The sequence below is a fragment of the Urocitellus parryii genome, chromosome 5 (genome assembly GCF_045843805.1).
Source record: "Urocitellus parryii isolate mUroPar1 chromosome 5, mUroPar1.hap1, whole genome shotgun sequence".
Taxonomy (NCBI): Eukaryota; Metazoa; Chordata; class Mammalia; order Rodentia; family Sciuridae; genus Urocitellus; species Urocitellus parryii.
Window position 1 is genome coordinate 164,648,169 of NC_135535.1, and position 27,797 is coordinate 164,675,965.

General features: G+C 52.5%; 1 protein-coding gene across 3 annotated transcripts in view; it reads right to left on the reverse strand.

Annotated features, from left to right (window-relative positions):
• The window catches only part of Dlg5 (discs large MAGUK scaffold protein 5), a 102,429-nt gene that overhangs the window by 10,229 nt on the left and 64,403 nt on the right, over positions 1 to 27,797 (reverse strand). Inside the window, exons 7-26 of one of the 3 annotated variants that reach the window (XM_077798555.1) lie at positions 27,301 to 27,613; positions 23,010 to 23,194; positions 21,480 to 21,605; positions 19,684 to 19,816; positions 19,019 to 19,143; positions 18,162 to 18,337; positions 17,526 to 17,629; positions 15,996 to 16,088; positions 13,487 to 14,503; positions 12,718 to 12,841; positions 12,148 to 12,292; positions 10,222 to 10,334; positions 9,550 to 9,639; positions 9,166 to 9,316; positions 6,116 to 6,278; positions 5,869 to 6,002; positions 5,067 to 5,213; positions 3,592 to 3,775; positions 2,855 to 3,003; positions 1,954 to 2,124 (exon numbers count right to left, since the gene is read on the reverse strand). In XM_077798555.1, coding sequence (XP_077654681.1) covers positions 1,954 to 2,124; positions 2,855 to 3,003; positions 3,592 to 3,775; positions 5,067 to 5,213; positions 5,869 to 6,002; positions 6,116 to 6,278; positions 9,166 to 9,316; positions 9,550 to 9,639; positions 10,222 to 10,334; positions 12,148 to 12,292; positions 12,718 to 12,841; positions 13,487 to 14,503; positions 15,996 to 16,088; positions 17,526 to 17,629; positions 18,162 to 18,337; positions 19,019 to 19,143; positions 19,684 to 19,816; positions 21,480 to 21,605; positions 23,010 to 23,194; positions 27,301 to 27,613 — 3,843 coding nt within the window. Of the gene's footprint in view, positions 1 to 1,953; positions 2,125 to 2,854; positions 3,004 to 3,591; positions 3,776 to 5,066; positions 5,214 to 5,868; positions 6,003 to 6,115; positions 6,279 to 9,165; positions 9,317 to 9,549; positions 9,640 to 10,221; positions 10,335 to 12,147; positions 12,293 to 12,717; positions 12,842 to 13,486; positions 14,504 to 15,995; positions 16,089 to 17,525; positions 17,630 to 18,161; positions 18,338 to 19,018; positions 19,147 to 19,683; positions 19,817 to 21,479; positions 21,606 to 23,009; positions 23,195 to 27,300; positions 27,614 to 27,797 lie in introns of all 3 variants that reach the window. The other 2 variants (XM_077798556.1, XM_026390233.2) reach the window with 2 other exon arrangements.

Here is a 27,797-nt window from a genome sequence, read left to right on the forward strand (position 1 = left end):
GGAGACAGACCCTGGCCCACCTCCCAGCCAGGGAAGCCAGGCCTCCCGACACCACCAGGCACCTTGGGTACCACTGTGGTGCCGGGACGGGCTCTCAGAGCAGACAGATGGCCACCAGGGTGCGCTCACCTCAGTGTCAGAGGAGCGGCTGGGGCGGGCTTCACCTGCTGTCCCTACAAGTTAGGCTTCCTGCCTGGGAATTGACCGGCACAGGGCCACAGGCTGCAGGCTGCAGGCTGCAGCGTGAAGGGTGCAAGCCAGACACAAAAGGTCACGCACCATGTGGTCCCAGCCCCTCCAAGTCCCCGACAGGGAAACTTGTCCAACTGTCGATTAGTGGCTGCTTGGGGCTGAGGGCCAGAAGAAGAGGGGAGGACAAAGGGATGCGGTGTGCCGTGGTTTGAGTGTGTCCCCCAAAGGGCCGTGTCCCCCAAAGGGCAGTGTCCCCAGTGTGACCATGTGGAGGTGGAGGAACCTTTAAGAGGTGGGGGCGTGGGGCCACACCCCTGTAACCCAGTGACCAGGAAGCTAGGGCAGGAGGATCACCAAGTTCAAGACCATACTCAGTAACTTAGCAAGATCCTGTCACAAAAATAAAAGGGGCTAGTCTGGGTGTCCACTGACATACAAAGGAATGGATAAAGAAAATGTACTGACACAAGAGTTTTATTCAACCATACAGAAAAATGAAATTATGTCCTTTTTCAGAAAATGGGTAGAACTGGAGACCATTATGTTAAGTGAAATAAGCCAAACTCAGGTCAAGGGTCATGTTTTCTCTCATATGGGGACGCTAGAGAGGCAAAAGGAAAAGAGAGGTAGGAGCAGATCTCTTGAAAATCAAAGGGAGGTCGGAAAGGCAGGGAGGGAGCGATAACTGGGAGTGATAACTGGCCAAATTACATTGTTACACTGTGTGCACTGCCAGTATGAAGGATTATCCATCCCTATGTGCAGCTGTAATGCAACAACAAAAAAATGTAGAGAAGATAAATAAAAATGCATTCACGCCAGCAAAAAAAAAAAAAAAAAAAAAAAAAGATTAAAGGGGGGTGCTGAGACTGCAGCTCAGCTGTACAGCACCCTTGGGTTCTATCCGTAGTACTAACCTCCTCCACCCCACCCCCAAAAAAGAGGTGCGGGTTAGTGGAAGGTGGTTAGATCACTTGGGGCTCTACCCTTGGAGGGATTAAGATAGTTCTCATGGGACCTCAGTTAGTTCCTGTAAGAATGGGTTATTATCAAAAGGCCAAGCCTAGCCCCTGACCCCCTCCTTCCTATCTTGCCATGTGACTTCTCCTTGTATACAAGGCTGGTCCCCTGTGTTTCCCTACCACACTGCAATACAGCCCAGCGGAAACTCTCCAGAGACAGAACCAATGGGGCACCCTAATCTTACACTTTCAGCTTCCGGAACTGAAAGCTAAAAACCTCTTTTCTTTATAAATGATCCAGCCTCGGTTAGTTACAGCAACAGGAAACAAACATAATAAGACAAATGGGTATGGAGCCTCTCTCTGAGATGATGAAAATATTCTCCAGTTAACTGTGAATATCGGTGAACACACTGAAGACCACTGAATTGTGTACTTTGGGGAGTTGTAGGATATGTGAATTATAGCTCCATAAATCTGTTTTTAAAAATAGTGATGCCGGGGGGCTGGGGACATGGCTCAGTTGGTAGAGTGCTCACCTTGCATACACAAGGCCCTGGGTTCAATCCCCAGCACCACACACACCAAACATAGTGAGACCTCTGACTGGCCACTCAGCTTCTGCACCCTGACTTGTGACACCACCTGCTTTTTGAACATGCGACACTGGCAACAGAGATAGCCCAGAAGCTGACATGAGCAACAGAACCGGTCCTCCGGGAGCTCAAGCCCAGCCTCGCCCTGTGGGACAGCTCTGTGGCTGTGGACCCTCCCGCCCCACCCAGGGAGAGACACTCACACGTATTTGCTGGGAATCTGCCCACGCTGGATCTTCTGGGCGTTCTCATCCAGCTGCCACGCCATCCAGGACCCAAACGTGCCCTGGGGCAAGGTGTCGTCCACGTAGAGAATGTCGTCCTTCCTAAAGCTCAGCTCATGCTCCACCTCGGCCAGCCGGTCATACAGGGCCCTGGACCAAGGGACCGAGGGAGTTCCATCAGGATGCGGCCAGGGGCCAGGGGTGCACCAGACTCTGAAGGCCGTTGCTCTGCTTTGCCCCCAACTCTGTCAGGAGCAGGATCCCATTCTGGGCTGGCTCCCAGGCAGGACACCTTGGCTATCCTCCCTATCACTGAGGGAGCTTCCATAGCCCAGGAACAGGCTGGATCTTCCTCTTCCAAATGGGCCTTTCCCATCCGCCTCCTTCCCAGGAGTCAAGGCCCCTGGTTCCCCCAGACAGAAACCTCTGGAGACACACCCTCTCCTGTCCTCAGGACAAGAAGCGGAACTCATCAGCTTCCCATCCTTCCTGTGGTCTCAGATGGTAGGAAATGCAAAGAAAGCTCTGACCACTCACAGAAAATGCTCGACGCCCTCCCCACCTGCCATGTTCCACCTGGTACTTAAGGGCACCATAGACACCTGAAGCCCACACACTCTGCACATCTCGGTCAGGAGCAGATACAAGGAAAATGGGGCTCTACAGCCTCCAAATTCCCTAGGCCCCCTAACCCTAAAAAAGGGAGCTCAAATGTTTCCTTAGGTTCTCAAGCATTTTTCTAACTCAAAAGAATCCTACCGAGGCACAAGTATGCCAATCACAGCCCCAGCCTTGGGCACAGAGCAGAGAGGCAACCATTCACCAGGAGCAGTCTCCACTGAGAGCCCCTGCCTGTCCCTGAATCCCCAGCTGCTGGTACCTGATGTAGAAGCTGTCACCAGGCAGGCCCTTGATCCTGGTGAACTCCTCTGGGCGGTACTGCACCTTCAGGCGGACACTGTCTTTGGGCTTCAGCATCTCCACGTAGACTTCCTCCACCGTCTTATTGCGCACATCCAGGTTGCCATACTGTCCAGAAACACAGAAGCCGGGGTCAGAAGGGCAATGGCCAGTATGCAGTCCTGGTACCCACCAATGTGGAGATTCAATCCCTGATGTGAGACTGCCCACCTCCCCTCTGCAGGGAGGGCGGGATCCCTTATGGTCCTCCCAGAGCCTGAGATCTGCACACACTTCCTGGTCCCCCTGCTCTGCCCTCTACAGCTTCTCCCAAGGAAAACCCTCAAGGAAGGCTTTTCCCAACATGGCCCTGCCTCTGGCTTATGAAACTACCTTCACCATCCGTGAGCCATCCCCCAGGGAGACAGGACTGCCATTGAGAAGATGGCAACCTCCTTAAGCAGAGACTTGCTGCTGGCAAGAGACGCATTTCCTTTCAATGCCAGAGCCAGGACCAAGCCCTCTCCTTCTTTTGGTGGCCTGCCTCACGGCAGTGACATCCCAGAGGGGTGTGGCAGCATCGCAGGTTCGAAAAGATGAATGATCAGCCCTGTCGGGTCACCAGGTGAGGGGTGTGCTCCTCTGTCCTCTGTGCCACCTGAGATGGCACCAGCCCTGCCACAGGGATAGTGGCCTAGCCCACTCAAGAGTACTCACCTCGAGGATCAGGTCCCCTGGCACCAGGCCATCGGGACCCCTGGCAGGACTGTCATCCTCTACTTCGGCCACAAACACCCCGTGCAGGTTCCCACCACACAAATGCACCCCAAGGTCCAGTTGAGACTTCTTGATGAAGACAATGCGTGGTTCCGGGGTCTTCTTGTTGGCATCTCCCATGATCCTTTTAGGAAGGAAAAGGGAGTTTCTCCATCATGCGCAAGGCGGGAGGAGGACAGGAACATAAGTGGCTAGAGCCCCAGCTCTTTCTGCTTGCTCTCCGGGTCTCAGAGCCCAGGCTCCCCAGAGGCCCTTGCCACAGGCTCTAGTTCTACTGATGCAGGGCACATGGCAGGAGGCTGAGGGGCAGTGAGGGTAAAAACATGGCTTAGGTCACAAAGACAGTTGGGGACGGAGGTAAAGCTGAGGCCTCTGCTTCCAGATCCAGCCATCGCTTTCACGCCTTGGGAGGCATCGCCCACCTGCCCTTGCTCTCCTGCCTCAGTCCTGCCTAAAGATGGCTCACTTAGCAATGTCTCCCAAGCAGCTTCTGCAGACCAGGACCTGCACCGACTGGCAAAGAGACCTTGTCAAGGAGAATTTAGAACCAGTGAGGGCAGCTGGAAATAGGCTAGCAGAGAAACCGAGTGGAGGGAGTGGGAGCAGTAGTGGGGACTGATGAAGGGAATCCCAGGAGGGAAACCAGCCTATGATTAAAATTTTGCTGCAGGTGAGTTCCAAGGGGACACAGTGAAGAATACAGAGCTGGCCTCATTCTGTGTGATGCCGAGGCTTTGCTGGAAAAGGGGGCCCTCTCTAGGCTCCTCCAGGCCCAGACCAGGCTGAGGGGCAAGCAGCTCTCATGAGGGCTCCTGCCTCCTCCTGATGCTGCTCCCTCCTCCTGCTCACCCTGAACATCTATCTGTCTATCTGCACCTAGCAGTCACTTCTCCTTGCCACATGGCTGGTGTGGCTGCACATATCTGGGCCCTGGCCTGTCACTTCCTTGGGAAGAATGCCGCTGCTGATGGCCAGAAACCTAGGGCCTGGCTGGGTGATGACTATGGGATTGTGTCTCAAGAAAGAATCAGAAAATGAGTGAATGAGAGGGGCTGGGGCTGTCACTCAGTGGCAGAGCACTTGCCCAACACGTGTGAGGCACTGGGTTCCATCCTCAGCACCAATAAAAATATATAAATAATTAAAATAGAGGCATTTAAAAAGAGAGAGAGAGAGAGAGAGAAGAGGGAGGACAACAAATGAGTCAGTGAGAAAACAAGAGAAAGAGGAAAAGAAAGAAAGAAGAGAAGAAGGAAAAAGGAAAAGTGTCTCTCCCTTTCACCCTGGACACCTGGATATGTGGCCGGCAGCACGGTCTGAGATCAGCTGCCTGGCACCCACACCCCTAAGGGATGTGTTCCATCCCACTCGGGCTAGGTGGACAGAGGACAAGCCCACAGCATGCATGTGCTGACCTGGAGCAGCTGGTGCTCTGCTTGGCTGGGGGTGTGCCAGGACCCTCGTCCTGCTCCATGAGCGGATCAATGACAGAGGGGTGCTCTGGGGTGGTGCTACCACTGCCCTGGAGAGTGGCATGGGCACCGGCAGGGTCCAGGTGGGAGCTAGGGAGGGAAGACAAGAGGAGTAAGGAAAAGCACAGAACATGTGGCACACACCACCCAGGACCATGCCCCCACCAGGGATGACTGGGTTTGCACTGCAAATAGGGAACAGGTCACACAGAGCTGAGCCCTGGAAGGGCAGATTCATCAGGCCTTGGACTGTGTCACCTGCTCCACAGGACCTCCTGTCCTCAGCTCAGGAATCCTCTCCAAAGGCATCCAGCTTAGGGGACACATGAGGTCACTGTCCCTTTTCCTGGCTTCTGCATCCTGTCTCTCTGAGCCATGGAGTAGGACCCTGCAGGACACACTGCCCCTCCTATCTTCTTCCCTGTGACCCACAGCACAGGGGCACATAGAGCAGACATCTGAGACCCGCTCATGGACAGAGCCAAGCACTGTGTGTGAAGCCTGCTCCAGAGCCTCGGTTACTAGTTATCGTAGGGCCCTACCGGGCAATGAGCCTCCCGCCACCTATTCCCACACCCCATTTCAGGAGGAGGGATACTCTCAATGTGTGCCTTTTAACCAAAGCCCAAGGCTAGTCAACTCCCCTGACCAGCAACAGAACCCCCAGCATTCGCTGTGGACACCCCAGGCCTCCCCATGGTGAGCAGCACACCATCGCACCCACCTCTTGGCCCCCAGCACTCACCTGGAGCGGGAGTGGCTGCCAAGCTGGTGCATATGTGGGTTGTACTGGGCCAGGATGGTGATGGTGTCACACTGCTGCCCTATGATGAGCCGGGCCTGCTGCTCTGTGGCACTCCGCAGGTTAATGCCATTAAACTGGAGAGAGACCCAGGGTGGGCTTAGGGATGGGGCGGGAGCTGTGGACATGGACTTCAAGCACTGCTTTATCAGGGGTGGGGGAGAAGAGAAGAAGGGCCACTCCCTCCTACCTCAAGTAACTGGTCCCCATACTCAAGGCCAGCCTGGTGGGCAATGCTGCCGGTGGTCACTTTGGAGACGTAGATGCCGCCCTTCTCTCCACTCACAATGGAGATGCCCAAAGGCTCTGAGCCCTTCTGTACCTTCACATGGCGTGGTTCCTCCACATAAGGCCTGGGAAAAGAGCCAAAGGTGTCGAGGACTCAGACACAAAGCACAGGCTGGGGGAGGCAGATCAGGCATGCGCTCAGGTGGACAGAGAGGGCCCTGGAGCCGGGTGCTGCTGCGATGACATGGCTGGATGGGGACACGATGAACCAGCTTCGATATGACAAAGGATACACATTCCCAAAACTTCATGCGATACAAACACAGCACACCCAAATGGACAAGGAAGCACCCAGCCCCAAAGACACAGAGAATGGTCCATGGGAACTAGGAACACCAAAATGCACATGGGAGAAAATTCACATCTCTTCATTTTATGAGAGAAACTTCATTTATGAGAGAAGCTGCCTCACAGCATGCAATTTCCAACCCTTGAGGGAGGAGTCCTCATGACCACCCCCCTCCAGGAAAAGAGATGGCTCCTGGGATGACGTTCACGCCCGGAGGAGAGGACATAAAACGTCAGTCTTTGTATGTACTGGTTACATGGGGGTGACGCAAACTGATCATGGAAATTAAGCTGCTGCAAACCCAAGCCATGGAGAAGGAGGGAGAGGGAGGCAGAGAGCAAGGCTGGGACCATGCACCTGCTGCCCAAGGGCACCGGGAGGCAGGGGCTCAGGGGAGCCTCGTGTTGGGCCAACCTCAGACTCCTCAGCGAGGAGGACCTGGGCCTGGCGGCCACAGGCAGCCTCAAAAGAGATCTGTGGCGGAAGAGACATCTGGATGGCACCAAAGTTGGAAAGGAGAGAAGGGACACTCAGAAGGAAGACGACTCAGAAGTCTACGACTACAGAAAACAGACAGCGAGCGACACAGAGCACCCCCACCTCACCCCACGGCCCGAACTTCACCAGCCCTGGGCCTTCTTCCTCTGGGACACGAAAAAGAAAGTGAGGCCAAGAACCAAGAGAAGGGTGGTCTGATGCCCACCCTTGGGTCCCTTCTAAAGCCCATGGACAGATCTGTGTGGCAACAAATGAGTTGGGAGGGGGGCACTTGAACCAGCACCCCTGCCTCAGAGCTCCGGCAGCCCACCACCTCAGCAGGCCTCAGCCTGGGTCCTGCTGCTCAGGGCCAGGCCGTCTTAGAATAGCAGAAATTAAAATGCTGGGCTGGGGCTATAGCTCAGTGGGTAGAGTGCTTGCCTTGCATGCACAAGGCCCTGGGTTCAATCCCCAGCACCTTAAAAAAAAAAGACAAAGAAACTAAAATGCTTACAATTCTTCGCTCACCCCCACCTTCCAAACTTACCCACTTTATAATTTTTCCCTTGACCTGCCAACTGCACCTGACCTGGCCTGCACCAGTCACTTGTACAACTCAACAAGTACTAGAATGCCAGGTCAGGTGCAGTTGGCAGGTCAAGGGAAGAATTATAAAGTGGGTAAGAATGGAAGTGGTTTAGAGCGGTGAGAACCTGTAGCCGGCAGCCGCCCTAACGCCACCCACACAGTGGGGCAGGAACCAGGGTGGGCCGAGGCTGCCTTCTTGTGCCAGCCCACAGGCACGGCACAGCTGGCTTCTGTCTACAGCTGCTGGTTCCTCACCGTGACTGCCGGGTCCTCTGCTCCACCTCCACCCAAACATGTTTCCCCACAAAGGAGCAGGTAACCTGCTCATATAAAAGCCACTATAAATGATCCTCTGAATCAGGGGTGACTGACACCCAAAGAAGTAGGGACCACTGTGGAGTGCAAAAGCAGATGGGACAATGCCACACGGAGCCCACATGCATGTTTACGTCTGTACCTATGCAGATTTCTGCGGAGGGCCTTGCCCAGGAGTGAGTGTGGTGATCTGAGGTGATCTTTATTTCTTAATCTTCTGAATGATTGAAATCTTATACTCTACACACGAGCTTTCTTGGAACAACAATGCTGCTTTGTAAAACATGTTAATGAATTATACTTATCTTTCTTTTTTTTTTTAATGTTTAACTCTTGATATGCAACTCAGCAATTCTTTTTTTTTGTAAGAGAGAGAGAGAGCGAGCACGAGAGATTTTAATATTTATTTTTTAGTTTTCAACAGACACAACATCTTTATTTTTGTATGTGGTGCTGAGGACCAAACCTGGGCCGCACGCATGCCAGGCAAGCACGCTACCGCTTGAGCCACATCCCCAGCCCAATAAATTATACTTATAATGCTCTAAATCACTTAAAATATAAGGTCAGGGTTGGGGATGTAGCTCAGTGGCAAAGTACTCGCCTAGCATGAGCAAGGCCCTGGGTTCGATCCCTTGTGCCACCAAAGGAGAGTAAAAAAATAATAATAACTAGAGGAGACATGATTATGTATATAAAATGACAAATAATAAAACATATATTAAAAATGTGTGTGTGTGTGTAACAAGTGAATTTCTGAGACTCCATGTAACTTTTTCCTTCTTTCTACTTTTCTAACTAACTCCCAAGTTTCTATAATAAGTCTATGACAGTGAACTTCAAAATCAGGAAAAAGGGATGATGTTTAATTAATAAGCTGCTGCTCAGCCAGGACACATGTGTTCAATCTTATCTTTAATTACACAATTTTTTCCCTCAGGGGGAGCAGTCCCTGGCTCTTGTGCACGACAGGGTGCTGACAGGTTACTTGGTTGCATGTGACACATGCACCCCCTCCCGCTGGGGCCAGGCTGGCCACAGTTCCTACATAAGTGCCCCACAGAAAATACTAGTGACTTGCTGGAACAAGGTGCACAGGTGCTAGGTGACCTAAAGTAGATTGGCCGAGTCCCATTTCAAATCAAAGCACTATTCTCCAACCTCCCCCCCCCTCCCCCCGCCGCTTCCAGGAGCAAGCCCCGTCCCACACCCAAGCCCTGGCTAGTGGTCCAGATGCACCATCCAGTGGTTGCCTCAGGACACGGATGCCCTCGCACACTCACCTGTCCTTCCTCCGCTCCCCGAGGGACGCAGGGTTGACAGCAATCCTGGGCAATGTGGAGGCGGAGGTCTGGGACTGGCTACAAGTGGACAGGGTGTCAATGTTGAGGGGCGACTGTGGAGGGGTGCTGCATTCGGAATGTGACAACGAACCTGTCAAGAGAGGAGAGGTGCGAGGACACGGGGCCCCACATCAACCGCAGGGTCTGGACGCTGGGCTACAGCTGCCTGCCACCCCCCAGCATCAGGCCCCGCCTGGGCTCAGGACACCTTTACCCACTGACTGAAAGGACTTGCAAACTACAATCTTCACCCGGGGAACCCAGGCGGGGACAAAAGGAGGCAGCGGGATGAGCAGCGGGAGGGGCATGCCCACAAGTGCCTACCTCTGTCAGAGCCCATGACAGACCGAGGGTACCTCGGCGTTAATGGGATCTTAATGCGTTCTGCCTTGAACTGCAAGTTACTGGAAGACCCTGTTCCAAAAGAAGATGGGACATCAGGCCTTGTGATTAAACACCACCCCCGACCCCTCCCATGGCTTGGCAGTCAGGATGGTAGCATGCAAAGCTGGGCCTGCCATGCAGCTCTGAGGGAGCCTGGATGTGGAGCAGTTGCAAGAAACAGACACTTGGACTCTAGTATTGGCAGAAGTGGGCAGGCCTGGAGTCTGTCTCCAGAACAGGAGCACCCCTCATGGTGACCCACGAGATAAAGGCAGCTGCTCGGTCTCCTCTCCCCAACAACCAAGATTTCCCCAGAGTCTCCTTACAAGGCCATATAAGCCTCTCCTCTAGGTGACCCTGAGTGAGCAGCCATACAAACACCCCAGGATAGCCAACAAGTTCAGGGAGAGGAAGCAAGGATCCGAGGGGCCACAGGCTGCGGGCAAAGAGCATAGCTCCGGGTGCAGCGTGGGTATGAAAGTCATCGGCCCTCCAAGGAAGGAGCTGTGCTTGGCCCCAGGAGAGAGAAGAGCTCATGTGGGCAGCCCACCACAAGATCTGGGCATTAGGATGCAGGTGCCCGCTGCAGCCCAGGGTCCAAGCAGTAATTACCGAGGCGGGCGCTGGAAGGCAGCGAGTTGGACCCGTGGGAGGCTCTCATCTCAGCATAGTCACTGCTGGCCCTGTGGCTGAGGTCCAGGCTCAGGCGGCCCTGGTGCTGGACACTGGGAGAGAACCAGAGGGGAGGGTTTGTGAGGATCAGGACCAGAGGTGGCCACCAGGGATAAACTGTGACGGCCTAGGCCTCCTTCACCACAGGCCCAGGACAGCAGCCTGCCCCACCACTTCTCAGAGGTGGCATCTAAGAGGGCCACAAACACAGGGCAAGCCAAAGTTTCATTCAGGTCAACAGCCCCGACAGATTGGGCTCACCAGGAGGAAGGGACTGCTACAAGGAAAACAGGCTCTGCAACCCAGGTGGGCCCAGGAGGAGGACAGGGAGAGGCCGCATGGGCCCCAGGACCTTGGAGAGGTACTGCATGAGTCACTCTGAACAGTGCAACTAGGAAAGCAGAGGACTGGTGGCGAAAGCCCGGGCTCACCCAGGTCAGGCTCCCTGCGGTCAGGTCCCCACAATGTACAGAGACCCCACCTTCCTGCTTAAAGCCCTCCTGTGGTCTCCGCCATACTCAGAGTAAAACCCCAACTCTAAGCCAGGCTGCAATGGCTGTCTGGGACCCCAGTTACTTGGGACGCTGAGGTGGCAGGATCACAAGTTTGAGGGCAGCCTGGGCAGCTCAGTGAGACCATGTCTCAAAATAAAAAATAAAGACCTGGGGGTGTAGCTCAGTGGTAGAGCATTTCTAGCCTGCACAAGGCCTTGGACTCAATCCCTGGGACTGAAGGGGGTGGAAGGTTGGGGGGCTAGGGAAAAGAAAATCCAACTCTTTATTATGGCTGTAGGTCCTGTAGGTTTGTGCTGGCCAACCTGGGGTCTCCTCCTGACTCACTGCCTGCCTGCCAAGCTCCCAGGATTTCAGCCTCAGCATCAATGACACTTCTGTCTGGATGCCCCACCCCAGTTTGTGCAGCTTAGTGGCCACTGTCTTCTTAGTCATAGCCCAGCCTGTCACCCTGTCTTAACTGTTTTCAGAGCCACTCGGCACCACTTCAAAGTACCCTGTACATGTTTATTTGCCTCCCACACTTGAACAAAAGCACCCCATGAGTAGGAAGCTCATCTCTGTGGTCCACCACGGTCTCCCCTCAGCACTAGTCTAGTTCTTGGAACATAAAAGGTGCTCAATAAAAATTTGTAAGAGTGATCTTGAGTCAGCCTACCTACTTTTTGACAACTTGGGTTTGCTAATTTATTTAATTATTTATTTTAGTTTTTATTCCTTCCTTTTTTTTAAAGTTTTTATTTTATTTATTTAATTATTTTTATTTATATATGACAGCGGAATGTATTACACATACAGAGCACCATTTTTAATATCTCTAGTTGTACAAAGTATACTCACACCAATTCGTGCCTTGGTACATGTACTTTGGATAATAATGTCCATCACATTCCACCATCATTGCTAACCCCATGCCCCTCCCTTCCCCTCCCACCCCTCTGCCCTATCTAGAGTTCATCTTTTTTTATGTTAGGTTTCTCATTTAATAAATGAGATTCATCAGTGCTCTACACAATCCAAGGAAGTTTTCTAATAATGAAATATAGAAATGATCCCTGAATGCAGTTTTGCCCCATTCACTTTTAAAAGCTCTCATCCCTACAGCAGAGACAATATAAAAGTATTTAGCTCAGAAGCCTCTAGCGAAGAGGGTGTGGCTGAAGGTCTGAGCATGGCAACCAGGACATGAGCTGCTGTCACTATCACCTGTTGAGAATCCACGCTGGTGAACTCACAGAGGAGCTCCACCCAGGCTCTTCCCAGCTAGCCAAGGAAGCTTCTCTGCCCACAGCCTCTCTGCACCTGTGGCACTGGACGACTAGAGCACAGGAAAGGGTAGGGTACCTTTGCATACCTGGGAGGCAAGCCCTGGGGGCCAGCATCTCGGGGCACAGGTGGAGAGCTGCAGGGGCCAACCCTGTGGCTGCGCACAGTGTAGATGGGGTTCCGCAGGATGGAGCTCACAGCAGTGCTGGGGGTCATGCTCCGGGGAACAGTTCCTAGAAATGGGCTGGATGAGAACAATGGCCCCCAAAGCACCTGCCCAGATAGCCCTGGACTTGCCTACACCCTCTCCTGTACACCAGGGTGGTGGCCACAGTCTTTTGGGGAAAAAAAACTCTATTATAGGGAAATAAGAGTTTTAACCACCAATTTGCTAACTGGCTTTGGCTATTGGACTTTCCCCACCTGTAAAAAGGGAGATCCCTCTTGCACCATTGCCCAGGCTGCCGTGGGGACAAGCAAGTTAGTTCCGACAAATTAAGATATGACATGGATGATCAACCAGTCTGGACAGAGCAGCAATTCCTGTTTCTCTGGGCCTCCAGGTTGAAGACCCATGACAGCCATGAAATATGTGCCTCCCCTCTCCCTGGAGACCACACAGCTGACCCTTTTCCCAGCCCCTGTCCAGCCCACTCACCCACGGATGGCCTGTTGGGGTAGAGCGGGGGGTTCCCATGCCGGCTGGAATGCCCTGGTGAGTAAGGGGACCACTCCTGCACCTCGGGGGAGAGCTCTCCACTAGCTGGGATGCACTTCTGCTCCTGTAGAATCAAAGACAAGGAGTATTTTCTGGAGATAGTGGGTCTATGTGCAAGCCAACTTCTGTCCCTCACGCATGAGCTCCTTCTACTCCAGCAGAGGAGGTGAGCAGTAGGGCAGAAGTCACTGCCCACTCACGTTGCCTCACACAGCTTCCTTCACAAGCCCTTCTGAAGACAACTGCAAAGGAAGACTCTACCCTTTCCAAGAAACAGCCTCTGGGGGTGGAAGGTGAGCAGGTGGGCACGCAACCGGCTCCCAACTGCATGCCTCAGCATACACTGGTGCCTCGGAGGGTCTTGGCTCCCGGCAATCGCTCCCTTCTAGAAACAACTACAGCACACATGATCAGACCACCCTACTGCCTGTAAATAGTCTCACATGCCACTCATGTCTTCAAACCCTTCAAGTGCAAGTCTGTGTCACTTGACTTTGTGGTACAAGTTCAAAGGCTTCTTATTGAAAAAGCATATCAAACGCTATGTCTAAGCAAATGTCCTCTGTGCTTCCCTCCACCCCAGACCACTCCCCCACGTGCACACAAGTTAACAGTGAAAAAGCCAGTCTAGCACAAGTGGGGACGCCAGTGCAGGGCCACTCTGCAGGATTCCCATGGCCAACTCCCCCCACCCAGGGCTGAGCTCTACCTCCAGGAATTGAGCAGGAATCACTACCGGAGCAAGCTTGGGCCGAAAACTAGGCGCAGACTTTGGCCGGCGGCGCTTCTGCCCCAGCTCATCTGCCTTCTGGGAAGTGAGGTCCTCATCACAGGACTTCTTGGCTGGCAGGTAGGAGGAGTCCCCATCCCCTTCAGGGTAGTAGCTGGAGGCGATGCGGACCCTGGCCTTGCGAGGGGGTGATGCATGCATGGGTTCTCCGAGGTCAGTGTCCGGGGGCGGGGCACTTGGTGGGCTGGTAGATGGAGAGCTGCCCACCAGTGTGGCCTCTGACTCAGAACTGGTTTCCAGTCTGTGCTGGAACTTGATGGAGTCGCTTCTCCTGGGGGGCTTTGGGGGTGTCAGAGGCCCCATCCTCTTGGAGGGCTGGGGGGAGTGAATAGGCCCAGGGCCTGGGAGCAAATAGTCTATTTTGGGGGGCGTCTGGGGACGTTTAAAAGTGTTTGGGTCAAAGATAGACTTTCTTTGCTTTGGCTTCTTGTAAACGGAGAGCTTCTCCGGCCCTGCTGTGGAGCCGAGCACGGCCTTGGGCCAGGTCCCACCGCTGTTGGAGCCCTCAGCATCCACCTTGTCCAGAGGGGCTTCCACCACCCCACAGGGGCCCACCTCGGTCTCAAAGGGCAGCAGGGGCCGCCTGCTCCGCATGTCCACCAGCCCGTAGCCACGATCCCCAGAGGCATCGGAGTGGAAGGAGCTCAGGCTGCGCTCGGAGGTGCTGGGACAGGTCTGGGGGGAGACTGAAAAGGGGCCCCCAGGGAATGGTTTGTGTAGAAAGGAGGTGCTGCCTCCGGGAGGCCCCGGCTCCTTCCTGTCTTCCAGCCCAGCACAGAAGAGCTCCGTCTGCGTGGAGCTGTGGTGCTGCATCAAGTTCCGCTTGTGATGAGCCTGAGCCTCCAGGCCGTGGGTCCGAAGACTCAGCATCTTATCAGAGTCCTTGATGTTTTCAAAGATGTTCTGGCCGCTCCACGAGGAGCTCTGAGGGAACACCTAAGTAGGGGTGCAGAGGGGTGAAAAAAAGAGGCAGCAGGGCCTGGAGTTGCCGCTGATAATCGTCCCCACAGCAGAGCAGGCTGGGCCACCCCCCACCCAAAAGGGACCAACAGGCACATGCAGGCGAACGCACATGCATGCACACGGCCCCTGATGGTAAAGTCTCCTCGCAGCCTCCGCCACTTCAAATGCACAGAACTATAAAGTTCTGTGATATTTATAGGATTCCCCATGACTTTGAGCACTTTCTTTGATCAGTCTAAACACTAAAAATCTCTCACGGAAAACACAGGTGATGGTATATTGATCGTCACTAAAAGGACATGAGCTGTCAAGCCACGGAAAGACATGAAGGAACCTAATGCACATTACTAAGTCGAGAAGGCCATGAGGAAAGGCTGACTGCGGCATGACTCCATCCACATGACCTTCTGGGAAGGGCAAGAGTCTGCAGGCAGCGCAAGGATCAGTGGATGTCAGAGGCCTGAGAAGGGAGAGATGACCGGGCAGAGCACAGGAATTTACAGGGCCATGAAGCTATCTATCCTACATGACACTGTCATGGTGCATACACATAAGGATATGTTTGTCAAAAGCCACAGGATATACAGCATCAGAGTGAACCCTCAGGCTGGGAGGGAGCTCAGCAGCAGAGCGCCTGTCTATCATGTACAATGACCAGGGCTCAATCTCCCATACCACACCAAGGTCAGGGAAAAAATGAATCCTCAGGTAACCTGTGCACTTAAGTTCACTAATGCATCAACACTGGCCCCTCAATGGGAACAAGAGTACCAGCTAACACAGATGCCAATAACAGGGACAGCCTGGGGTGGAGGGTAGGGAGGTGGTGAGGCTTGGTTCAGGGAAAACATGAGACTACATCAACCTCAAACAGCTGCCCCAAGAGTCTATTAACTTGATAGTAACTGAGTAGTTTAGAAAACTACTCTTAATGAAATGGATGGGCCTATTTTTTTCTAACTTTCTTTGATTTATCTTTTCAGCTAAGTAGAAAAATTGACAGGAAAGTATAATGAATACCCACCAACTGGACTCCATAAGATTTTACCAAGCTGTCTTGAATGTCTGATTATAGTGATACTGCAGATCACTGGAAAAGCTAAGCTGTAGCTTCACATTTCACTAACAACTTTAGCTTGTACCTCCTCAAATAAACTCATTCCCCATATATAACTCCAATGTCGTCATCAGACGTAATAATTTTCTATTGTCATCCAATGATCCAGTCCAGATTCAGCTGTACCCACTGTCCCCAAAACGGTCTTTGCAGCTGTTTTTTGTTGTTGTTGATTTTCAACCAGGATACAGCCAGGACCCAGCCAGGCCTTGTGCACACTCTGCATTTTGTACACTGGTGCCTTTTTTTTCAAGGATCCCCACGACGCTGAGCAGTAGGCTGGAGTTGGAGCTGAGGCTCTGGCCACCGCCTCAGTGGTGAGAGCAGAGCTGGCTGCAGGGTCCTTACCTTCAGGAGGGAGAGGGTCAAGGAGTCCTGGCAACTGCGCAGCAGAGATTCACATTCATTCAGGGACTTGTTGTCCAGTGCGATGCCATTGATCTAGGGCCAAACAGAGAGCTGTTCAGATCCACTGGCCGGGAAGCCTCAGCCCTCTTCTCAGGGCTGCCAGGACAGAGGCTCAGCCACATACCACCCAGGGAGGACAGCAGGTCTGGGTGTGCAAGGTACCAAAGTCAGGAGCGGGTGAAGGAGTGAAAGCCCCTCCTCAGGGAGGCCCAGAGTCAGTCAGGGGCTTCTGAGCAAATGAAACCCAAGCCTTCACAGCATTCCGGGGGAAGGGGCCTTCCTCCTGGGACCAGAACACCAGAGACCCCAGGGAAACATCCGACCCTGGGATGCCCAGATCAGCAGCGTGGAACATCCCAGCTTCATCCTTCGTGTATGAAAGAGCTGACAAACCAGCATGTCGAGACCAAAGCCATGCCAGGTCACGTAAGCCAGAAAGCACCACAGGCAATGAGGCACTGCCACCGTTGAGAGGAGACCAACAGCCCGAGACCCGTCTCGAGTCTGTCCACATCCCTCAGATACACTCAAACCTTTCCTCAAAGTACACGTGTGACCGTAGATGGCTAAACTGTGGAACACTGTCATTGCTCAGCAATGACAAGGAACAAACTGTTGGCACATGCAACCCCCGATGGTCCTGACAGGCTTGATGCTGAGTGAAAGCCACCCCAAAGTCACCCACTATAAGGTTCCATTTATACGACGTTCTCAAAACGACAAAATTATCATGAAGAACAAATCAGGTGCCAGAAAAAAGGGATACTGGGGCAGAGGGGGGCCTGACTGTAAAGGGGTGACAGGAGGGAGGCCTCTGGGGTGGTGACCCCTGGTCCGCATCTGACTGTAGCAGTGGTTACACAAAACGATGTATCAGAAAACCACAAACCACGCACACCTGCTGCACCACAGTCAGCCTGCTGGCTTTGATGGAGGGGGAGCCGGGTGAGGGGCAGGTCAGACTTCCCTGTATTCTCTTGGTAACTTGTAACTATTTCAAAGTCCAAAAGTCTTGGAATGGTGAATGAAGTACATATAACTCCTTCTGAGAAGGAGAGGTTGAGGCAGGAGGATTGCAAGTTCAAGGCCAGCATGTCCAATTTATTTTGAAAATAAAAAATAAAAAAGGGTAGGGATATAGCTCAGTGGTTAAGTGCCCCTGGGTTCAATCTCCAGTACCACAGGAAGGAGGGGGGGAAAAAAGCAAATATTATCTCTATGTGGTAATAATACAAACGTTTGTTATTTCCTTCCTAGGCATTTTCTGTATTTCATAATTTTCTAGTGTTTACTGCAGTAGTATTTTGACACTGTTGGGGGGAATGATTACTTTTTGAATGTTAACATGGTGCAATGCCCAAGAACAAGGGACGTATGAAAACTCTGCTCGTGACTTCTTGCTCAAACCTCTCATACGTAACCCAGCCATATGCGAGCAGCAGACAGCCTGGCTCCATCCTTGAAACTCACCGCCACAATCCTGTCTCCCACGGCGAGGGACCCTTCTTTGGCAGCAGGGCTTCCAGGTACCACAGCAGCAGCATATACTCCACTCTCCAGACTGATGCCGCTGTCTGCAAGCCACAGGATGGTAGTGGGCAACCCTGTTCTGGCTGCCCCACCCCATTTTTTTTTTTTTTTGAGGTACCAGGGATTGAACCCAGGGGCATTCAATCACTGAGCCACATCCCCAGCCCTACTTTGTATTTTAGTTTGAGACAGAGTCTCACAGAGTTGCTGAGTGCCTATGGCTGGCTTTGAACTTATGATCCTCCTGCCTCAGCCTCCCAAGCTGCTGGGATTACAGGAGTGTGCCACAGCACCTGGCCCCACCCCATCTTGGTTAATGAAACTTATAAAAGGGGAGGTCAGCAGACTGCACACTGTCCAGCCCAGTACCCCCCACCTGGTCACACCCATAAGGGGGCTCAGTCACACCCAGTCTGGTGAATCAGACACTGGAGACCCAGACAACCCCCTGCCAGGAAAGCACACAGGCTGCATTTAAATGGCATCAACAACTCATGCCTGAGAATGATGTGCTTCTGCAAACACGCAAGCCCTGCCAGCCAGAAAGGGCACCTGCCACCTCTGCAGGCTCCCTACCTTTCTGTCCACTGAGGTTTATGTGCAGGGGTGTGACCACCTTCCCACCCAGGGACTTCCTCCGCCGCACGACCATGTTGATGGCCCCCTCTCCATTGAGGAGGGCCTTGATGGCCTGCTTCTTGTCCTTGTTGATGAGGTCCACATCGTTGATTCTCAGCAGCCAGTCGTTGACCCTGAGGAGAGACACAGCCCGACTGGCAATCACAAGGATCCTGGGCCCTTTGGGTCACCCCACCACTCCCATTCAGGGGTCAAATGCCAAAAAAAAAAAAGCAGTTGCCCTGCGTTCACATTCAGAAAGAGCTCCTCTCCCTGGAGCATACGGTGGTTAAGTTTACAGAGGCTGGAGCTAGACAACCTGAGCTCAAATCCTGGCTCTGCCGCTTACTAGCTGGAGGACCTAGCTGTTCTGTGTGTCAAGTGTCCTCATCTATAAAATAGGACCAACAACTGCACTGACTTTACAGGACTGCAAAGATCAATCAACTCATAAATATAAATATAAATATAAATATAAATATAAATATAAATATAAATATAAATAAATTCTATAAATATAAAGTGCTTATCCAGTACTTAGTAAATACAACTCATGGAATGAGAACGTGGCACAAGTCCTCGGCTTCAACACATCCCACCTGAGCCCTCTGCCAAGAGACAACCCTTGGTAACTAGAGAAAAACCAGATTCAGAGACAACTGAGAGACACAGTGTCTCCCTTTAAACCAATCTTAGCAGTTGAGCCTGAGGCCTCAGAGTGACTCTGAATCCCCAGATGCTGGGATCCATTCATCCCAGCACTACCCGACTCTCCAAGTCCTCTTGCATTGGACCCAGACATCCTTAACTCTTACCTTAAGCGGCCATCAGCAATGCTTCCTTTGTCCACTTTCGTGACAAATATGCCACAGTCCCCTGGGAAACAAGGCTCATTCACACCTTCTGCCATGTCAAACCCAAGTGCCTTCAAGTCAACCTCCTCCTGTCGGGACAGCAGCAGCACACTTTACCAAGCAGTGAGCAGAAACATTTGGCTCCTAAGCCCCCAAGCCACACTCACTCAGTCCCCAGAATGGAAGGCTGGGGGGAGCTGCGACCTGCCCGCTCTGGCCCCTGCAGACACACATCCCCGCCAGCACCTCCCCTGCGCTCCACTCCTCCCTCTGCTGGGCTATGCAGCACACTGTGAGGCACGGGACACCAACTGCTACAGCCCATCTCGGACCGCTGCAAGAAAGGATGGACTTCCACCCCAGGGGAAAAAGCTGGTCCTGGGGCTGGGGCTGGGGCTGAGTGGTAGAGCGCTTGCCTAGCATGTGTGAGGCACTGGGTTGGATCCTCAGCACCACATAAAAATAAATAAAGATATTGTGTCCATCTACAACTAAACAAAAATAAATGAAAAATTTTTAAAAGGCTGGTCCTCTGAAATGGTAGCAGTGAAACGGAGACACCGCCAGAGGGCCATCCCTGGTCTTCTTGTCAAGCACGGGGAGAAAAGCCATCCAAGGCAGCTCACCGTCTCCCTTTCAAACTCGACGACTTCTGTTTCCCACTCCATGGAATCTGTATCGATGGCCGAGTCGTGGGAGCTGTGGGCCATCAGCTGCCGGAATCGGGCCTCCTTTTCCAACTGGGATTCCATCTGCTCCCTGTGAACAGAGAGAACTATGGCGATGGCCCTTTGGAAAGCAAAAACATCCCCTGGCATCACAACTCCACGCCAGGGTTGCCATTCACGAAAGCCCTCCGGGGCTCCCTTCTTGTACTCTAGGCCAGCTTCCACCACGCCTGGAGGGCCAGCCAAGGCTTCCTGGGTTATCAGAGGGCTTTCACAGGGGCTTTTGTAAAAAGACAGATTCTCCCCAAATTTATCGAGAGGCTTAAAGCAGTTCAGGTCAAAATGCCATTGAGACTTTTTTTTAAATACAGACAAAATTATTCCCAAATAGTACACGAAAAGGAATGAGAAGAGCTGACCATTTTGAAAATGGGACAATCAAGGGGGAGGAGTCACTCTACCTGGTCTTAAGACTTCCTGAAAACCAACTATGATGAAGACTATGTGATACCGCAGAGAGACGGACACGCAGATCAATGGAACAGAACAAGGGACCTGGAAATGGCGCCACACAAATACCAAGGTGCAGATGTGATCAACAAGAGGGCAATCCCGGGGACTGGGGGTGTGGCTCAGTGGTAGAGCACTTGCCTAGCAGATGTGAGAAACTGGGTTTGATCTTCAGCACCACAAAGAAGTAAATTAAGGTTAAAAAAAAAGACAGTCCTGGGTCAATGATGCCGGACAGCAGGACACCATGGAAAACAAGGAACCTCAACTAAAGCCCTTCCCTCCACACAAACTCGAAACATACCACAAATTCAAATACATAACATGAAACTATAAAACTTTTTATAAGGAAAACAAGAGAATATCTTTGAGTTCTAGGACTATGTGAAAGGTCTTAGACATAAATCATTATGAGTTTTTTTTTTTTAAATAAATAAATTAGTTCATCAAAAATTTAAACTTTAGCTCTTAAGAAGACCTAGCAAAGAGAATGGGAAAAAAAAAAAAGACTCAGAAACCCGTCAACCCCCCAATGACTTACGTGTGATGCCCTTCTTTCTAAAATCTGGGCCCAGGCTACCTTTCCAATTTATCCATGATACCCACTGGGATCCTGGTATCTGTGTGAACTGCTCTTGTGTCCTGCAGGCTCCCAGGTCTATATGGATGGCTCAGCTGGGCTCCCCCTGGCAAATTCTAGAAGGCTTCTCAGCCTCCAGTCCTCTTTCCAGGCCAGTGCAGCCAACGCTGTGCACCAAGAGCTCGGCACACTGTTCCATCTGTCTCCACGACGGCACACCAGACAAGAGTCTGGTTCTAGACCGCAGTGTGGTTACTGGACTCCGCCAATTTCAATTTTTAAACTCTGAACTTGGTATTGTCAGTCCTCTGCTAGTGGTCCCAAGTGTTTAGATGACGCTCTGGGAGGTACTGTGACCAAGGAGAGAGTGCCTGACATCCCAAATAGTCTTAGTAATGGCATCCAGAGAACACAAGCAGAACAACCTGTTCCACCCCTGCGGGCTTATCACAGACTGCGGCTGTCTTCTGTGCTGGTCTAAGAAGTCTTACTGCTAACAGGGGGACGGAACTGACCTGGACCATTTCACAGAATGACAAAGTGAGGCAAGGTGAAGGGACGGATGCAAGGTCTGCACACAGGGACAAGCCCAGTGTGCTCTGGGTTCAGTGCTCTGCAGGGAGCAGGGATGTCATGGTCACAGTACATGCCCACCCAAGCCTACTTGAGCTCCTTAAGCTCCCGGCTGACGTCGTTCTTCTGTTTCCGAGTGTCATCCAGGCTGCGCAGGGCCTCAGCCAGCTCACTCACTGCCCGGTCCCGTTCCCGCCGCAGGTTATCACACAGTGTCCTGGCAGGGAAGGCAGAGGGCAAGGTGACCTTGAGGGGTAGGGGGACGGAGGAAGGGCTTATGTCAGTAGCAAACAGCCCGGCAGGCCCCTTCCCAAACACCTGCAGGCACATGCCTCACCCCCAGAAGGAGTGCTTGGAAACCCCACAGTCACCAGGTTCCTAGTGACCTCTACTCCTTCTGCGCCACTCTCGGTGAGCCTGAGGTTAAGAACCATCGTCTGCACGTGCTCACTTATTCTAACTCAGGCTTGGGGGAGGGGAGTGGCTCTCCTCTGCAGTGAAGCACCCCAGATGCCTGGAAGGCCCCCTCTTCAGCACTCACCTCACATCCCTTAGCCACCTGCACGCAGGGCTTTCTAGACGCACCCCAACCCTACACCTAGGCTGGGAGCCCACTCAGCCAGAACCTGATCCTCACACATCCTGGCCACCCTGAGCTTTGTCCAAGTGCAATGTGTGAGCTCAGTGGGACTATGCAAAAGGGGACCACAGCTTGTATCAGCCATCCAGGGAGGTGGGGACACATGACCCATCAGGGAGCAGAAGATGGCTGTGCTCTTTGCCATCTCCAGCACTGGATGTGTCCCGGGGGCTGGTCCTCACCTCTCCACAGAGTCAAACCTTCCCTGTCTTGATCAGAGCCCAGTTCAGAACTGGGAGAAACCTGCAGCTCAGGTCAGAAAAGGAGCAGACAGGAAGCCCCACTAGGCCTCAGTACTCCCTCCATGCCCCGGAGGGCACCTCGCTTCTCTCCACTGGTGGGGCCTCTGACCAGCCCCCAGGGCCATAGGTCTCTACCCAAACAGCCTCAGGGGATCTTCCAGAAACCCCTCAATGACCTCTCTTCCCAGTGCCATCCTCCTCATCACCTGAAAAGCCCCATTCAAGCTCCAAGTTCTAGCCTGAATGCCACACTTTCTCAGGAGAGCTCCTGTGCCCGAGGACAGCCCTGGCTGAGGCCCCAGACATAACATCCATGCATCCCCCGCTGCCCCCCATCCAAGCTGCTCAACATGTCATGAACATCATGGTCTTTATGCTCAAGGGATCTACAATCCTGCATATAGTTGGCACCTAGTAAATATGCTGAAAGAATGCATTTCCCAATGTGCTACTGTCATGAGAAGCCCTCAAAGTGGCCAGCCCTGTGCCACTTCTCAGGGGTCTCACCTGGACACGCACACACTCAGGATGTCTGGGGTGAAGTTAAACAGGAAGGAGAGACACAGTGCAAAACTCCAAAGCCAAGAGGTGAGGTCTGAACGTCAGCCAGGGGTGAGAGGGAGGAGCCCAGGTCCCTGCCACCCTACCTGGACATACAGTGTCCAATTCTGACCCTCCCAACAGACCTTGGCGTGACCTGGGGAAACGTAAGCTCACGCCTGGCCCAAGGTACCCATACCGGATGCTGTCGCGCTCCGCCACAATCTTGTCCCGCTCCTGGAAGGCCCAGTCCCGGCGGCACTTGGCCACATCGGCCTCCTGCAGGGCTTCCTTCAGCTCCTGGCACAGAGCCTTGCACTGCTTTCGAAGGATCTCCACCTCCTTGTTGGCTCTCCCAGCATCCATTGTCACCGTGTCTTTGATCTGCGGGTGAGAGACAGGCAGGGGGTGGGGGGGGAATGCTGCTGACTCCTGGAGTGGAAGCCCCCTCCTCCCAATGCAGAGGTGGGTCTGCTCCTCTAGAGCTGCGTGGAGGGAACACTAAATCTAGCACACCCTCTCCTACACGGGACCCCGTACACGGCACACTGACAGACATGGTCAGACCACAAGTGGCACTAGGCGAGAGTCAACCCAGACTCTCACAGTCTCACACCAGTCTGCACCTGAACCCCAGGCCGTACCCAGCTATGGCCTCGACAGCCTGGGTGGAATGTCTCCATGAGTGCTTTGCCCGAGCTCGTCCTGCCACTTCCATGGTTTATATCTAACAGGCCACTGCAAAGCGCTGAAGAGCCGTCAAGATTTCAAAAGTGTGCCGTGTGTGAATGTCACAATGAATTCCATTTTTATGTCTAACTATAATGTACCAATTAAATAATAAACTTAGAAAAAGGGAGCTTTAGGGACAAAATGTGATGATGTGAGGCAGTGAAGGGGACAAGGGTTGGTCATAACTTCTCCTCCCACCTGCCCCCCATGTCTGCAGTACTAGTGTCTATAATGCGCACACTGAGTTTTTATAAAAAATGAAAATACTCCAGAATTTTTGCTTGTGAATACTGTGCATCTAAGTTTTGGGGTTTTTTGTCTTTTTGCAGTACTTGGGATGGAACCCAGGGGCGTTCTACCACAACTACATCTCTACTTTTTCATTTTATTTTGAGACAGGGTCTAAGTTGCTACGGTTAGTTCTCACCAGGAGGCTCAGTGGGGAAGGAGACCATGGAAACCGGTCATCAGCCTGGAATAGGCTCATAACTAACCTTCGTTGCTCAAGTACAGTCAGCAGGAACCAGGGGGAAATTTGGACAAAAAGTGTTTTGTAACCCAAGAGTGACATGGTGGCATGCTTTGCTCAGAACTTCTGTTGCCCAAGATGGATGCTAATTATTTTAGTTTCAATTCTTCCCCTATTTTTATGCTGCATCGAGCACAAAAATAACCTTGAAAAAATTAAAGACTATTTGTACTAATTCTATCAATAATTTGATATAATAAATAATACATTGAACGATCACATTTTTTTAAAAATCTACATTGTGTTGAATGTTGGGTAATATACACATGCGTGTTTTAAATATGAAACATGTTTATATTTGATTTCCTGAAAGGTTTTTCCATTTTGCGCTGGATGATAATCTCAACCCAGAGACAGAGGTTGAAACACACAGAAAAGCCCACGCTGGGGAATGGAGCGGCTCCTGCCCTTTCCCCCGAGACTCCTCTCCACGGGCTCCTTGGCACTGTTTTTCTCCAAAATGAATTCCCCCCAGTTTCCTTAAGAGTTTTAGAGTGGGGGTGGGGAGTAATGAGATATCTTTAAAAGGACAGAGGAATTTGGAGGACGAGACTGGAGTAATCTTTGCCCGATTCCTTGATGGTGCTAATGACGAAGCCCAGGATCCTGGCGATGACCTGCCCCAGGTCCCTGCCCCACACATCAGACCGCAGTCCTCATACACACTGCCTATGACTTCTTCCTGTCTGGCTTTGGTGCACTTGGAAAAGAGATGGCAGAGCCCACTCCAAGGTCCCAGAGAGAAGGTGGAATGCAGGTGTGGTGGCTTTCAACAGACGCTCCCAGGTGGGCAGGTGGCTTCTATTCTGGCAGCCCCTGCCGTCAGAGCCCTCTGCCCAAGTGTCTGCAGCCTCATCACACTGCTCAGCCTCCACAGCCAAACTCAGCTCCTCAAACTGGACTTGTGGGTGGATATGCAACTGCATTAGGACGGCTACAGGGACAGAAAAGCCACTGTGAGCCAGAGTGGCTGTGCTGGCCTTCTAGGTGACAATGTTCTATTAGTGGAGCTCAGGGGGGAATTAGAACCTGGGGGAACTTCTTCCTCCATCCTCCTAAAAGCAATGGCCTTCACGAGACCAGGCCAGCTGATGGCAGGGAGAGCAACCTTGTCATGACAGTAGCCCCTGAGGATATACCCACTCTGGGCACTGGACAGAACAGAGGCCTCTCAGGTCATAGACAATGAAGAGGGAGGCACAGAGAGAGGGGAACAGAGTGGAGAAAAGCACAAGTCCAGAAAGCACCACTCCCTGGCTGGGCAGAATCAAGACCTCCTGCAAGCCAAGAGCTAGACCAGCTGGGATCCTGAGGAGGGTGGGGTCTGACCCCAAGCCGGGATGGCCGGGGCCACAGACCTGGCCTCCCCTGGGTGGCAGGGAGCAGTACTATACATGGAACCACAGCAGCAGCGGGAGAGGGCGCTGGGGCTTTCAGCTCTGGAAGCCTCGGGGTGGGGGAGGGGGTTCTGGTCACCTCCTGCCCACTGACTCGGAACAATGCCTGGAAAGGGTTCCTGTCTCAGCTGACAGGCAGGCCTGAGGCCCAGCCAACACCCCCTGTGCAGGGCAGGCGCTGGGCTGAAGGGCACACCTGGAGTGCCGGGGGACGGGGGTTGGGTGCTCTACTTTCCCATGCTCCTAGATGTCCACGGTCTTCACAGGTCACTCCGATGATCTCAAAAACCCATCCACGTGGGCTCCGTGTCCTATCACAGGTTGTGTATAAACAACCTTCTGTGACCTTCTAGTCTGGTGACTGACTAGGTCTTTTCAGAGTTTTCTTCTGTACCATTTTGTTTTTCTAATCTGATATCAACATTTCACTCAAGATTAAGTGCTCAGACACCAGGATGTGAAAAGGAGCCCTCACCTAGGACACCTACTGAGCTCTGGTGTATTATCTTATTATCAACCTAAAATTCCTTCTCATAATGTTCTTTACAAAAATTTCATCAAAGTAGGGGCTGAGAGTGTGGCTCCGTGGTAGAGAGCTCGCCTAGCATGCACAGGGCCCTGACTTCCATCCCCAGCACAAAAATCAATAAATAATGAATACAAGTAAATACTCCTCTTCACATTGGCTCTCACCTAATGGTCTGCACAGGTCCCAGTCCCCTTGTATGAAACTGCTGTTATTTGGCCCATTCGTAAAACAGTGTCACAGCATTCACCCTGGTCCTAAACAGGTCAGTAATGAAGACCAGGGGGCAGTGGCGGGGCACGATCTGTTATAACCAGGCCAGATCACTCCGAGCCACACTGACACACACAATGCAAAGAGAATCTCCCATGCTGTCCTCACCCCAGCAGAGTAGGGGAGCTCAGGGTAGAAGCATCAGTGCTAAGGTGGCAGTGGGGATGGAGGTGGCCTGGTAGGAAGATTGTGAAGAATCCACAGAAATCACTCAGAGATGAGTTGAGTGACCTAGTCTCAGTGCCACTGAACACCCCAGTCCCCCAACCCCAGAGGAACCACCCCCAGGGGGCCAGGCTCAGCCTACTAGCACATCTCAGCAGGGGCCTGGGGCAACCTTGTGAAGAGCAGTGTTGGTCAGAAGTGCCCAGAGGAGGACTGGGACTGCGGCTCAGTGGGAGAGCATGTACTTTGCATGCGTGAGGCCCTGGGTTAGATTCTCAACACCGTATACAAATAAATGAATAAAATAAAGGTCCATCCAGAACTTTAAAAAAAGAAGAAGAAGAAGAAGAAGAAGAAGTGCCCAAAGGATGTTCCTCTGACCCATAAGGCCAACATATCTATGGTTCTAAGAACTTGGACTTGGGGGCTGGGGTTGTGGCTCAGCAGTAGAACACTCACCTAGCACATGCGGGGCCCTGGGTTCGATCCTCAGCACCACATAAAACTAAATAAATAAAAGGATTGTATCCAACTACATTTAAAAAAAAAAAGGAACTTGGACTTGGGATTTGCTTCATAATGAGCAAGCCTGAGATATCTCTGACTTTCAGCACAAAACTGATCTGAGCTTAAAGGGTGGCTTTGGATGTGACAGCACCTAGAGTGTCATCTGATTTCTCCCAGGATATCTAGGACTGTGGTTGGACCTCCCTTCCCATTGGACCCACCCTGCTGTATCCCACTAGAGCTGAACACTGAGCCTGAACCCAGCAGTGACCTGCCAGCACTTAGGCCTCCAGTGAGAACTCTCTACTGTCACTCAGAAGCCGGTCCAGCCAGCCCCGCCTCTTGCTGAGGAATAGCCTACCTGCCGCAGCGCCTCCATCTCCTCGCTGGCCGCCTTCTTCTCAGATGTGCTGCTCTTGAGCTTGGACTCGGCCAGCTCCACCTCGGTCTGCAGCTTGTCCAGCTCAGAGATGACCTGGTCACGCTCGCTCATGATGAGCTTATACTCGCTGTACACCGCGTCCCGCTCCTCCTTGTACTTCTCGGACTCCTTCGCGGTTTTGACCTGCGTGGTCCTCAGCTCCGTCAGCTCTGACTGGAGCAGCTCCATCTCCCACTGCAGGTCCTTGTTCTGGGCCGTGGCCTTGTTCAGCTCATGGTGAATGGCCTCGAACCTGGGGGAGGAAGGCAGCGGGATGTGGGAGGGGCAGCACCTGCCCGGTCAGCTGTCTGGCTGCTCTGCTACCTCCCGCCAGCTCCACTGTGCTGAACAGTCAAGCATGAAGTTTGGGGTGAGGTCATTCTCTGCACCCCAAGGGAGAATGGTCACAGAGCACCAGTGCTGTGGGCCTGGAATTT